The 12272-nt window shown below is 42.1% G+C and overlaps 1 protein-coding gene across 2 annotated transcripts in view; it reads left to right on the top strand.

The window, feature by feature from the left end:
* The first annotated feature begins 1089 nt into the window (after positions 1–1089).
* Positions 1090–12272, top strand: part of LOC137629060 (uncharacterized) — a 45315-nt gene continuing 34132 nt past the window's right edge. Inside the window, exon 1 of one of the 2 annotated variants that reach the window (XM_068360326.1) lies at positions 1090–1428. In XM_068360326.1, the coding sequence (XP_068216427.1) occupies positions 1425–1428 (4 nt within the window). In that variant the 5' untranslated portion in view covers positions 1090–1424. Of the gene's footprint in view, positions 1429–1680; positions 1927–12272 lie in introns of those variants that run through there. The other variant, XM_068360327.1, reaches the window with a different exon arrangement.

Raw genomic sequence — 12272 nt, 5'->3', positions numbered from 1 at the left:
TGTGACCATTGTTGGGCTGATTGAGAAGATTAAATTCATAGAAGTTAAAATTTGGAGATCAAAGGAAAATAAATGGCATTACCTTAAGAAAAAAATACCTGATTAAAGGGTACTGCAGTAGCTGTGGAAGATGTAACCTGTAGTATAGAAATGACAAAAAGAGTTATCTAAAGTTTTCATCGTAGAGGCCATGGTGGTAGAAAGTGTAGATGGGAGTGTGACTGCTTTGGTGAAAAGTGGAGTTAGGCCAACAGTGCGTAATGTGTCTGTAAATTTATGGCGTAAGAAAATGGGTCACGAATGTAAAGATGATTCTTGTAGACTTTAAAATACTGATCAGGGGTCTTGTGAAAAGAATTAAGGATGTTAAACTGGTTAAAATTTCACACCAGCAACATTCAAAACAACTATGGTCATTGACGTCAGTCAAAAAGACTACGGGAAAGGACGGTCCTTATGTTCATGGAGTGTATAAGCGCATGTAGGATATAATTAAATTGTGGAGTTTCCCTTGAGTTTTTATGTATTATGTTCGTAAGCCTTTTGCTCAGATACGAAAAAAGGAGACTAATTTTGCGTAAGTTAACTGCACCAGGGTGTTCATCCACAGTCCAAGACTTACTGTTTAATTAAATTCCCTATGCTCCAAAGGATCATATCCATTTTTTTCACAATTATATATCACGTTCACGTTTTTCATTCGACTTTATTTGTTAAAAATATGAATGGTACAAGGACATATATTTATTTAAAACCCCCGCTTTATGTGCAAATGGCGTGGCCCCGTAAGATATTTCGCGTGAATAAAGTGTGCTTCGCTGTAGGCTATTTACACAAGATTTTGGTGCCATAGTGTGAGATTGTAAGAAGAATGTTTCAAACGATATTATGACAATATATGAAATAATGTTTATTTAAACGTGCATATTTAATTTTCTTGACATATTTCTGTTTTATTGAATTCATAACTTTGTGCTTTAAATACAAGGTGAAAAGTAGCTTATAACCTATTTTATGAATTAATACATTTTCGATAAGAATTAAATACGAATAACCAGCTACACAAGCAAATGCGTAGATCAGACATAAACAAAACAACTAAAACGTTAATGCGTTCCTTGATGAGCCGCTCCCATATTTATAGACTAATATGCAATATGATGTCCCCCTCGTCGCTAAGAGCCTTCCATCTTGATTCACTCTATCGGGGTTTGATAAATCTTTGGTTTCTTGCATGTTTTTAGAAACTTTAACTACGATATGTGGAAAATCATAAGGTCAGCTATATATACATGGTGTGTGCAAGCAATGTCTCTATCACAGACGGTTTGTTTCACAATGCAGACCAATATAAATTGGCACGGTACCCCGACATTGTGTCTGAGTTGCCGGGAGTGAGAGGCGAGTCGCATCGTTTTCAGTGAATGGGTAAGATATTATCTTTGCCAGGCATTTATTACTAGTTATCATGTCTTCATATTTTATTTCATAATAATTCATGACTCTGAGTTTTTGTAGCGATCGCAATAATACCTGATCAGTCTTCCGATGTTGCCGAAAACAACGATTTTGTCAGAATTTTTCAGATTTTTCTTTTTGTCATGTGGATTTTTTGTTATGGTTCATCAGCTGATGACGCCCTTGCGCAGATGTTACCCTGACATGTGCTAGTGACACTTCGAGGACTGCATCTTTCATTTTGATGCTGTGGACATTATGCCCGAGCCATTTGGTCCTATTTATAATCGATGATGCTTTTAATTTCTCTTGCCAAGTGCGTAGATAAGTGCTAGCGAGCCCCTAAATGTAGACGATTACGTTTTCTATTCTCGATTCATTAAAGAAAATGAACAGTGCCTAATGTTGACGTTCACACGGGAGACATGTTTTACCTGGCATGAATTTAAATCACATGTGGTGCTAAAGGTATATTTTACTCAATTGTTCAAGTCTGTATTTTTATAAGGTCCTGATTTTTGTTATGTGGCATAAGGAACCCTGTCTTATTTTCACACTCATGACTTCCACTGAATCCGATTATTTGGTTCAATTTGTCAGTACAATGCACTTGGTGACTTGAATACCATGTCTTATAGAAGTTCTCGTAAAATGTACGGTTTTCCCCGACCTGATATTACCATAATGCGTTTGTACCTTACTTGCTACACGCTTGTTACGTTCGTAGTTGCTAAATAATAATGTATGTGCTCAGAATAGGCAATTTATCTTGTAATAGGCCACCTATCCTATAATAGGCCTATTCTATTGAAGGTAGCCTAGCCCACCTCAATCAAGAGAAGCCAAACACAACCATAGTGTAGATTGCCAAAAGCATCGAGGCTAGGCTTTTATGGAAGAAGATAAAAAAGTTGTGGATGAGAAGTATGTTTGTTAACGAAACTAATATTTTTTTAAAGGATTTAGACAGTCTCCCATAAAGATTTAATGCCTTACTTGGAATTTTCTATGATGATTATAATCCCATAAGACATATAATTTTGGGTAAATATATGCTTTACTTTCTAGCTAAATACATGAACTACGTTTGCCTTACTCTTTATATTATATTTTATCCATTTCTGTCCATATATAGGGCAAACCATATACAGGTATTCATGAGTTGTACTTCCCCTTCATATAATAATAATGAGGGGAATCCCAGTGGGAAACCAGGGTATTGGGTTTAGAAATACCAAAAACAAGGGATTTGCTGCAATAGTAATGGTAAAAATGCATAATGAATACCAGATAACCAGCTGGAAAAGTATATGGATTGTGTAATAGGCATTAGATTAAAGTACAGTATTTGATAATTTGTCACCAACTCAAATTACTTTAATAGATGTAAATATCAGCCACTAATGGGATTTGATATCAAATTCATTCTTGAGAATATATATCCTATGTAAATTTATAATTACCTATGATTCTCATCATATCCCTCGAATGGTTGTTTGCTCTACTGTGGCTCGCTTTTGAACATTATCTCATTGCTCCTCTGAGTAAATATATGATACTTTTAAGTATTAGCGAAACTGAAATTCGCTATGAGAAATGGACGAGTGTGAGCTAGTTTGGTATTTTTCTGTATATGTTTAATAGGGGCTGGGGCATAGTAATTTACGTATCAGTTTATTAAATGTAAAGTCTATCTCTCGACTCTCACTCTAATTCCATTGTTTACATATGGGAGACTGATGTTGAGTTACTACGCATGTGTTGCTGGCATTTGCTTTGGCCAGCTTTTCTAGTTTTTGTATGGCATAATCATTACCTGACTTTTTGTTTTAACCCATTAGGAGCTTCCAAGTATTTATGCCTAAGTTCTCAGATGTTGTTTTACAATAGCTAATGTTTTCCTGCCCTTCCTTCAGTTAGAGTTAAACCACCATCACATAAAGATGTCCCCAAAAGGGAATTTAAGGGAAGTACAATCTATTTCGAAATTTAGTGTAATTTCATCAATGTCGGCAATTGATTATGATTGAAATGCTCTCCGTTCAGTGTAGAGCTATTGTTACTCGTGAAATTAAAATACTCGTGTGAAATTAGAAAATAACTGTGAAATAATGGCTCAAAGGTCCAATTCTGGCTTAATTTTTTGGGAAGACCAACACATTTCTACTGCAAAGCTTCTGTAAAGATTGCCAAGACAAAAAAAGAAAAAAATAGAGAGAGAGAGACGGTGTCCATAAGGTAAGAAATTATTTGTGATTTACTCTTTCAGAATGTAAGGATTTATTTGTGGTTTTATTTTATTTTGTGACCTGGAAAGGGTGGTCCGGCTAGCGGTTGTGATCTGGGAAGGGGTCCAGCTAGCGGTTGTGGCTTGGGAAGGGGGTCCAGGGGCTTCCCCCCCCCCCTGGTTAGGGGTTACAACCTGGGAAGGGGGTCTGGGGTGGCTTGGCCCCTGGCTAGAGGTTGTGACCTGGGAGGGGGGGGGGGGGGGTCTGGGGGATTGGCCCATGGCTAGGAGTTGTGACTTGGGATCTACTAGGTTAGGTTAGGTGGGTCGGTGTACCCTTTTACAAATTTCAAAAGTGTTGAATAATCACAATTTGCCCTGTTTTCAGCCACTTACATGAACCATATATTTTTGCAACTGGTTAGCTTGTACTTATTTTGCATTTCTGACCATTATTATTGCTGCAAATCACTCGTTTATGACATTTTTTGCACCAATAATCATGGTCAGAAATGCATAAAACACAAAATAGCTAGTAGGAAAAATATATGGTTCATGTATTTGTCTGAAAATTAAAATTATTATATATTTACCCTACTCTGTTCTGGCAAGTGGTACATCGATGGGTGAATATATGATAATTTTCAATATTAAACTTACCCGATAATCATGTAGCTGTCAACTCTGTTGCCCGACAGAATTCTATGGAGGGATACGCCAGCTATCACAATACTAGAAGGGGGTGTTCTTACCAGCGCCACCTGTGGCCAGGTACTCAAGTACTTCTTGTTGACACCTCCTCAATTATTCCTCTGTCGTGCTTCTGACAAGACGTTCTGGGATACGCTTATGTTCTTGGAGTATTTTCACGACTTTGGTGAAGTATTTCTCTTTGATTTCGGCTGTCGCTTTACTGGAAACTTCTATTTTAGCTTAGTTAGCTTTTGGAATTAATTTGATTATTTTTGGTGACGAAGAGAGTATGAACTCTCGTTCACCTTTCAATGGCCGACCCTTCCCTTAGACGGAAGTGTTGGTGTCTAAGAGAGTATAGACTCTTTTTCTTAATTTTGCTTAACAAAAGTTATAGATTTATTTTATATCTCTCCGCCTCTTATAGGCCTCTTCGATTAACTTCCTTTTATTATAAACTTATTAAAATTAATTTTTATATTTGTTTATATTCGACCTTCCTAATAGTAGGCGGTCTTTTCTTGGTACCGAAGTTAATTATCGTGAGCCCGTCATTTCGGTTTTACCTGTTAACATATTATGCTATTTTAAGGTCTTTGAAAGAATTTCTTTGATAGTCTCGTACTTTTTCAAAGTTGAACTAACGTTTTGTTTGTCTCGGCAGTTGTTGACGTTCAGAACGTTTCAACTTGCACTCTATCGTTACGATAGAGAAAGAATGTTCACGGTTTCACATTGCAGTAGAGTAACCGTGTCTAGCGTTTTGTTCATTCTTTCTTAACTTAATGGTTTTGATCCTAATAAGGAACTTTTCTTTTTGGGAAATATTTCAGTTTTTTCCTTTAACAATAATATGTTTTAACGATATATATGATTGGGCTCTTCTCTCAGGTTCTAAGTCAAGAGAGAGAGAGAGAGAGAGATAGAGACGGAGGGAGAAAGAGGATAAACGTTTCCCTCAAGCCTGCCAGGCGTACGAGTAACGTCGTTATCGTTTTGCTCTTATCCCTAGTCTCTTTAGGGGAAGAAACTAAACGTTTCTAGAGTGATCTAGTGTTTAGTCTCTTTCCAGCCACTGAATTTTCTTTCATTAGATTTTTCTGTTACATTGTAATTCTGTTTTCGCAATTACTAACTTTTGAGAAGGATAGAATTGCGTGTTTCAGGTACAAACCACTTAAAGTTTCGAGTTCAGTGAAATAAGTGCAAACAGAAATCAAAGTGATAAGTGATTAGCGCAAAGTATGTCAGTGTTATGCGTGAGGGTACTTTTGTGCGCGCCAGTCGTCCTCCCAGTCCGGGACCTCTTGCAAGCTCCCAAGCCCAGGGGAGAAGCAATGTCGAAGGGCATAAGGGTTCGGCAGGCCTTGATCGGCGCACAGAAGTATCCTCGGTGGTTGTGGGCGTGTCTTACCGAGACCGTCACTCCCACCCGCAGACGATTGAGCCCTTATTTTGCTCGTCTGCAGAAGAGATTTAGAGGAGAAAATAAAGGCAGAGTTACGCTGGTCTCAGGTCTCAAGACCTCTTAAACGTAAAGTCCAGACCTATGCCAGACGTACGAAGTAAAGTTCAACAACCCGGCTGCACCCGTTCAGCCTGTGCTGCACCCGCCTGCACTCGCTGCACCCAGTCGCAACACCATCTGCCAGGCGTACGATGTTGTGGACTCTACTACAGTCCATGCAAGCACAGCTTTCGGACTTGATGCGTGAGTGTCGTGCTGAGAGTGTTGCACCTCCTGCACCTGTGGTGCACCAACCTCCTGCACCCGTTCAGCCTGTGCTGCACCCGCCTGCACCGGTGGTGCACCAACCTCCTGCACCCGTTCAGCCTGTGCTGCACCCGCCTGCACCGGTGGTGCACCAACCTCCTGCACCCGTTCAGCCTATGCTGCACCCGCCTGCACCGGTGGTGCACCAACCTCCTGCACCCGTTCAGCCTGTGCTGCACCCGCCTGCACTCGCTGCACCCAGTCGCAGCTCCATCTGCCAGGCGTACGATGTTGAACCACTTTCGGAGTTTGCTGTTCACAGTGTTGTTCAGCCTCAGCCTTCTTTAAGGCAACCCTTGCTTTGGGATCAGGAGAGTTACACTCTTCCTCCTCCTCCCCTTGCTGCTCCTCCAGTGGTGCAACTCTCGGTTGGGGTACAACAACCTCTCCCCTCCGTGAGTCTGTCTGCTCAACCAGCGCTGCACCGAGTTCAACCCTCATCTAGGCAAGCTCATCTACACCATGCACTTGCGCCTCAGGAGCCTCAGCTTGCTAGAACTTTACCTTGTTCTGCGCAGCCTCAACCTTCTCATGCTCCACTCATCTCTCAGGAACAGGAACGGACTACTCCGCCTCCGTCCTCCGCTTAGCAGGTACAATCCTTGGGTGCAACTCTTGCTAGGAGTCAACCTCCTTCACCCTTGCACCTGCCTTCTGCTCCGTCTGTTGTTCAGCCTATGCAGTCTGAACCTCAGGTTTTCCCTCAAGTTGAGGAAACCTCTGTTGTTGTTCCAGCTCGTTCTGACTCTGCTGTTCAGCATACCATGGTTCAACCCCATGCAAGCATGCATTAAGCACTCTAGCACTGGTCATGGAATTTCTGAGAAATGTTAAACGCCATGCACACGCTCTGCTTTCCTTTCAGCAGGCTCTGCTTACAGCAGGCTCTACTTCCTACATGCTCAGCATTCAGCATGCTCTGCATTCAGCATGCTCTGCATACAACATGCTCTGCATACAGCATGCTCTGCATTCAGCATGCTCTGCATACAGCATACTCTGCATACATCATGCTCTGCATACCTTACCGCATGCTTCTCAACACATCTTGGGTTGTTGCCAACTCACTAGACTGTCAAGCAGTTTCATAACGTTGCCTTCTAGTCTGCTGCTTTGCACCAGTGAACCCTCACTCAGAGAACTTAGCTTTTCTAGGATAAGGTCCCTGTAGATGAGAAAGTTCTTTTCTCCCTCCTTCTGATATTCCCTTGAGGACTCTGTCATTTGGAGGGAGCCTTTAGCTGCATAACCTCTTATGGACTTTTATTTAAGCATAACATGCTTACAGGGAAGGTAATGGTTACACTTCAGCCTCTAATCCCGTCTGTTACCACACCTGCTCCCATAGACCTTGAGCTGTGTTGCATGACATGCAGTCCAAGCTTAGTCCTTGTTAGAGGATTTTTTGTTTACGGAGTCAATGTGTCACGGGGAAGACGTTCAACAACCAACAGAAGGGACTTGTTGTGACGCAGTGGGCAACCTCAGCAACCCGTTAAGGAGTTGTCTGTACGACCCAGACAGTCTAGACAGATTCGGGTTGTCACTGTACTTCCTCGCTTGCCCATGATTGACAGTTTACAGACTGTGCAGCAGTATCATGATCTTGTGTCCGGCTCCGTCAGACGACTGGCTTTTAAGAGCTCCCTCAAGTCGTCGCTGTCTGGAGATTTTCAAATGGACTTTGGATCTGACCAAGGAACTGGGCCTCCTGGTCAATTTTGAGGAGTCTCAGCTCGTTCCATCCCAGACCATTGTCTCCTTGGGTATGGATCTTCAGAGTCGAGCTTTTCGGACTTGTCCGTCGGCCCCAAGGATCTTCCAAGCCCTAGAATGCATCCAGAGCATGCTGAGAAGGAACCGATGCTTAGTCAGGCAGTGGATGAGTCTAACAGGGACACTTTCATCGCTGGCCCTGTTCATCGAGTTAGGGAGACTCCACCTCCGCCCCCTTCAGTATCATCTAGCTGCTCACTGGATAAAGGACATGACGCTAGAGACGGGCTCAGTTCCTGTTTCCGAAGAGATGAGGTCTACTCTAACGTGGTGGAAGAACAGCATTCTTCTCAAGGAAGGTCTACCATTGGCTGTTCAGTCCTCCGACCACCGTCTCTTCTCGGACGCATCGGACACGGGCTGGGGTGCGACACTGGACGGACAGGAATGCTCGGGAACATGGAATCAGGAGCAAAGGACACTTCACATCTATTGCAAGGAGTTGTTGGCAGTTCATTTGGCCTTGATAAACTTCAAGTCCCTCCAGCTTAACAAGGTGGTGGAGGTGAACTCCGACTACACCACAGCCTTGGCTTACATCTCCAAGCAGGGAGGGACTCATTCGAGGAAGTTGTTCGAGATCGCAAGGGACCTCCTCATTTGGTCAAAAGATCAAAAGCTCACGCTGGTAACGAGGCTCATTCAGGGCGATATGAATGTCATGGCAGATCGCCTCAGCCGGAAGGGTCAGGTCTTCCCCACAGAGTGGACCCTTCACAAGAATGTTTGCAGCAGACTTTGGGCCCTGTGGGATCAGCCAACCATAGATCTATTCGCTACCTCGACGACCAAGAGGCTCCTCTTGTATTGTTCTCCGATTCCAGACCCAGCAGCAGTTCGCGTGGATGCCTTTCTGCTGGATTGGTCCCATCTCAACCTGTATGCATTCCCGCCGTTCAAGATTGTCAACAGGGTACTTCAGAAGTTCGCCTCTCACAAAGGGACACGGCTGACGTTGGTTGCTCCCCTCTGGCCCGCGAGAGAATGTTTCACTGAGGTACTGCAATGGTTGGTCGACGTTCCCAGGACTCTTCCTCCTAGAGTGGACCTTCTGCGTCAACCTCACGTAAAGAAGGTACTCCCAACCTCCACGCTCTTCGTCTGACTGTCTTCAGACTATCGAAAGACTCTCAAGAGCTAGAGGCTTTTCGAAGGAGGCAGCCAGAGCGATTGCCAGAGCAAGGACGACATCCACTCTCAGAGTCTATCAGTCTTTATGGGAAGTCTTCCGAAGCTGGTGCAAGGCCAATGCAGTTTTCCTCAACCAGTACCAATGTAACCCAGATTGCTGACTTCCTGTTACATCTAAGGAACGTAAGCTCCCTATCAGCTCCTACGATCAAGGGTTACAGAAGTTTGTTGGCAGCGGTTTTCCGCCACAGAGGCTTGGATCTTTCCTCCAACAAAGATCTACAGGACCTCTTAGGTCTTTTGAGACCTCAAAGGAACGTCGGTTGTCCACTCCAGGCTGGAATCTAGACGTGGTCCTAAGGTTCCTAATGTCATCAGGATTTGAACCGCTCCAATCAGCCTCTTTTAAGGACCTCACATTAAAAAACTCTTTTCCTCGTGTGCTTAGCAACAGGTAAAAGAGTAAGTGAGATCCACGCCTTCAGCAGGAACATAGGTTTCACATCTGAAACGGCTACATGTTCCTTGCGGCTCGGTTTTTTTGGCTAAAACGAGCTTCCTTCCCGTCCTTGCCCTAAGTCGTTCGAGATCCCAAGCCTGTCCAACATGGTGGGGAACGAACTAGAGAGAGTACTTTGCCCTGTTAGAGCTCTTAAGTACTATTTAAGAAGGTCAAAACCATTACGAGGACAATCAGAAGCCTTATGGTGTGCTATCAAGAAGCCTTCTCTACCAATGTCTAAGAACTCAGTTTCTTACTACATCAGGCTTCTGATTAGAGAAGCAAATTCTCATCTGAAGGAAGAAGACCTTGCTTTGCTGAAGGTAAGGACACATGAAGTGAGAGCTGTGGCTACTTCAGTGGCCTTCAAACAGAACCGTTTTCTGCAGAGTGTTATGGATGCAACCTATTGGAGAAGCAAGTCAGTGTTCGCATCATTCTATCTCAAAGATGTCCAGTCTCTTTACGAGTACTGCTACACCCTGGGTCCATTCGTAGCAACGAATGCAGTAGTAGGCGAGGGCTCAGCCACTACATTCCCATAATTCCATAACTTTTTAACCTTTCTCTTGAATACTTTTTATGGGTTGTTCGGTCGGCTAAGAAGCCTTCCACATCCTTTTTGATTTGGCGGGTGGTCAATTCTTTCTTGAGAAGCGCCGAGGTTAAAGGTTGTGATGAGGTCCTTTAGTATGGGTTGCAGCCCTGTATACTTTAGCACCTTTGGGTTGATTCAGCCTCCAAGAGGAACGCTGCGCTCAGTAAGGAAGACGAACTTAAAAAAGAGACAGAGTAACGGTTCAATTCGACTTCCTTACCAGGTACTTATTATTTCATTGTTATTTGAGATAACTGTTATATGAAATATGGGATACTTAGCTATCCTTTAATCTTGTACACTGGTTTTCACCCACCCCCCTGGGTGTGAATCAGCTACATGATTATCGGGTAAGTTTAATATTGAAAAATGTTATTTTCATTAGTAAAATAAATTTTTGAATATACTTACCCGATAATCATGATTTAATTGACCCTCCCTTCCTCCCCATAGAGAACCAGTGGGACCGAGGAATAATTGAGGAGGTGTCAACAAGAAGTACTTGAGTACCTGGCCACAGGTGGCGCTGGTAAGAACACCCCCTTCTAGTATTGTGATAGCTGGCGTATCCCTCCATAGAATTCTGTCGGGCAACAGAGTTGACAGCTACATGATTATCGGGTAAGTATATTCAAAAATTTATTTTACTAATGAAAATAACATTTTTATTACTAGCGAAACTGGAATTTGCTATAAGAAAGGAAAGAGTACTGGCTAGTTTGGTATTTTTCTCTAAATGTCTAATAGAGGCTGGAGCATAGATACTTATATAATGGTCTATTAAAATGTGAAGTATGTTTACAACTGAGAGACTGAAGGGGGCTTTTCGCATAAGTTTGGGGAGTGCATTTACAATGATGTATCTGTCAGGTGTTTTTTTTTAAACCAATTAATATCTTACAAGAACTTCTTCATAAGTTCCCGGATGTTTTTCTACAGCAGCCATTTTTTTTCCACCGTCCCCTTCAGTTTCACTTCATCACCATCACATGAAGACGTCTCCAAGAGGGAACTTAAGTACATCAATTTATTTCTAAATTTAATGTAATTTCGTTTATGTTGGCAATTGATTATGATGTAAATGCTCTCCATTCAGTATATAGCTATTGTTACTCATGTGAAATTAAAAAATATCTGCGAAATAATGCCTTAAAGGTCCGATTCTGGCTTAAATTTTAGGAAGACCAGGACATTTTCTACTGCAAAGCTTCTGTAAAGATTGCTAATATAAAAAACAGAGAGCGAAAAAAAGAGACAATGTTAATCATATGGTAAGGAATTATTTGTGATTTACCTTATCATAATGTAAGGATTTATTTGTGATTTTCTTTATCATAATGTAAGGATTTATTTGTGATTTACTTATAGTTTTTGACCTGGGAAGGGGCCGGGGGTCCAGCTAGCGGATGTGACCTAGGAAGGGGGTTCTGGGGCGGCTTGACCCCCAGCTAGGGGTTGTGGCCTGGGAACTACTAGGTTAGGTTAGGTGGGTTTGTTAGGTTCGGTACCTTTAAACAAATCTCGAAAGTGTTAAATAATCACGTTTTTCAGCCACTTACTTGAACCATGTATTTTTCCAACTGGTTATCGTGTGCTTATTTTGCATTTATGACCATTATTATAGCTGCAAATCACTCATTTTAGGCATTTCCCCACCCAGAAAAACCCCGGTTTCCCAATGGAGTCTCATAATTGTCTTTATGTAGGGACTCCAAAAACTCATGAACAGGCGTTTTTCCTCGGTAATTTATTGATTTGAGGTTTTCTGACATCTTGACATCTAAGGTCATTGATGCTGATTGTCTCAATAATCATGGTCAGAAATGCATAGAACACAAGATAGAGAGTAGGAAAAATATATGTTTCATGTATTTGGCTAGAAATTAAAGAATCATATAACCTATGGATGTATAATTTACATGACTTCCTTCAAATGGTTTTTGCTCTGATGGGGTTTGCACCGCTTGCTAATAAACATTATCTCGTTTCTCCGCAGTTCTGGCTAGCAGTAGCCTACATGGATAAGTTGCACATGCTAATCAAGTAGGTCATTATTTTGGGAATATTATTGACTTTCAGATGAGTGACAATAGCTATACAGTATATAGTAATG

This window comes from Palaemon carinicauda, chromosome 37 (genome assembly GCF_036898095.1).
Source record: "Palaemon carinicauda isolate YSFRI2023 chromosome 37, ASM3689809v2, whole genome shotgun sequence".
In the NCBI taxonomy this organism is placed as follows: Eukaryota; Metazoa; Arthropoda; class Malacostraca; order Decapoda; family Palaemonidae; genus Palaemon; species Palaemon carinicauda.
This window is presented reverse-complemented; position numbering and strand designations above follow the sequence as displayed.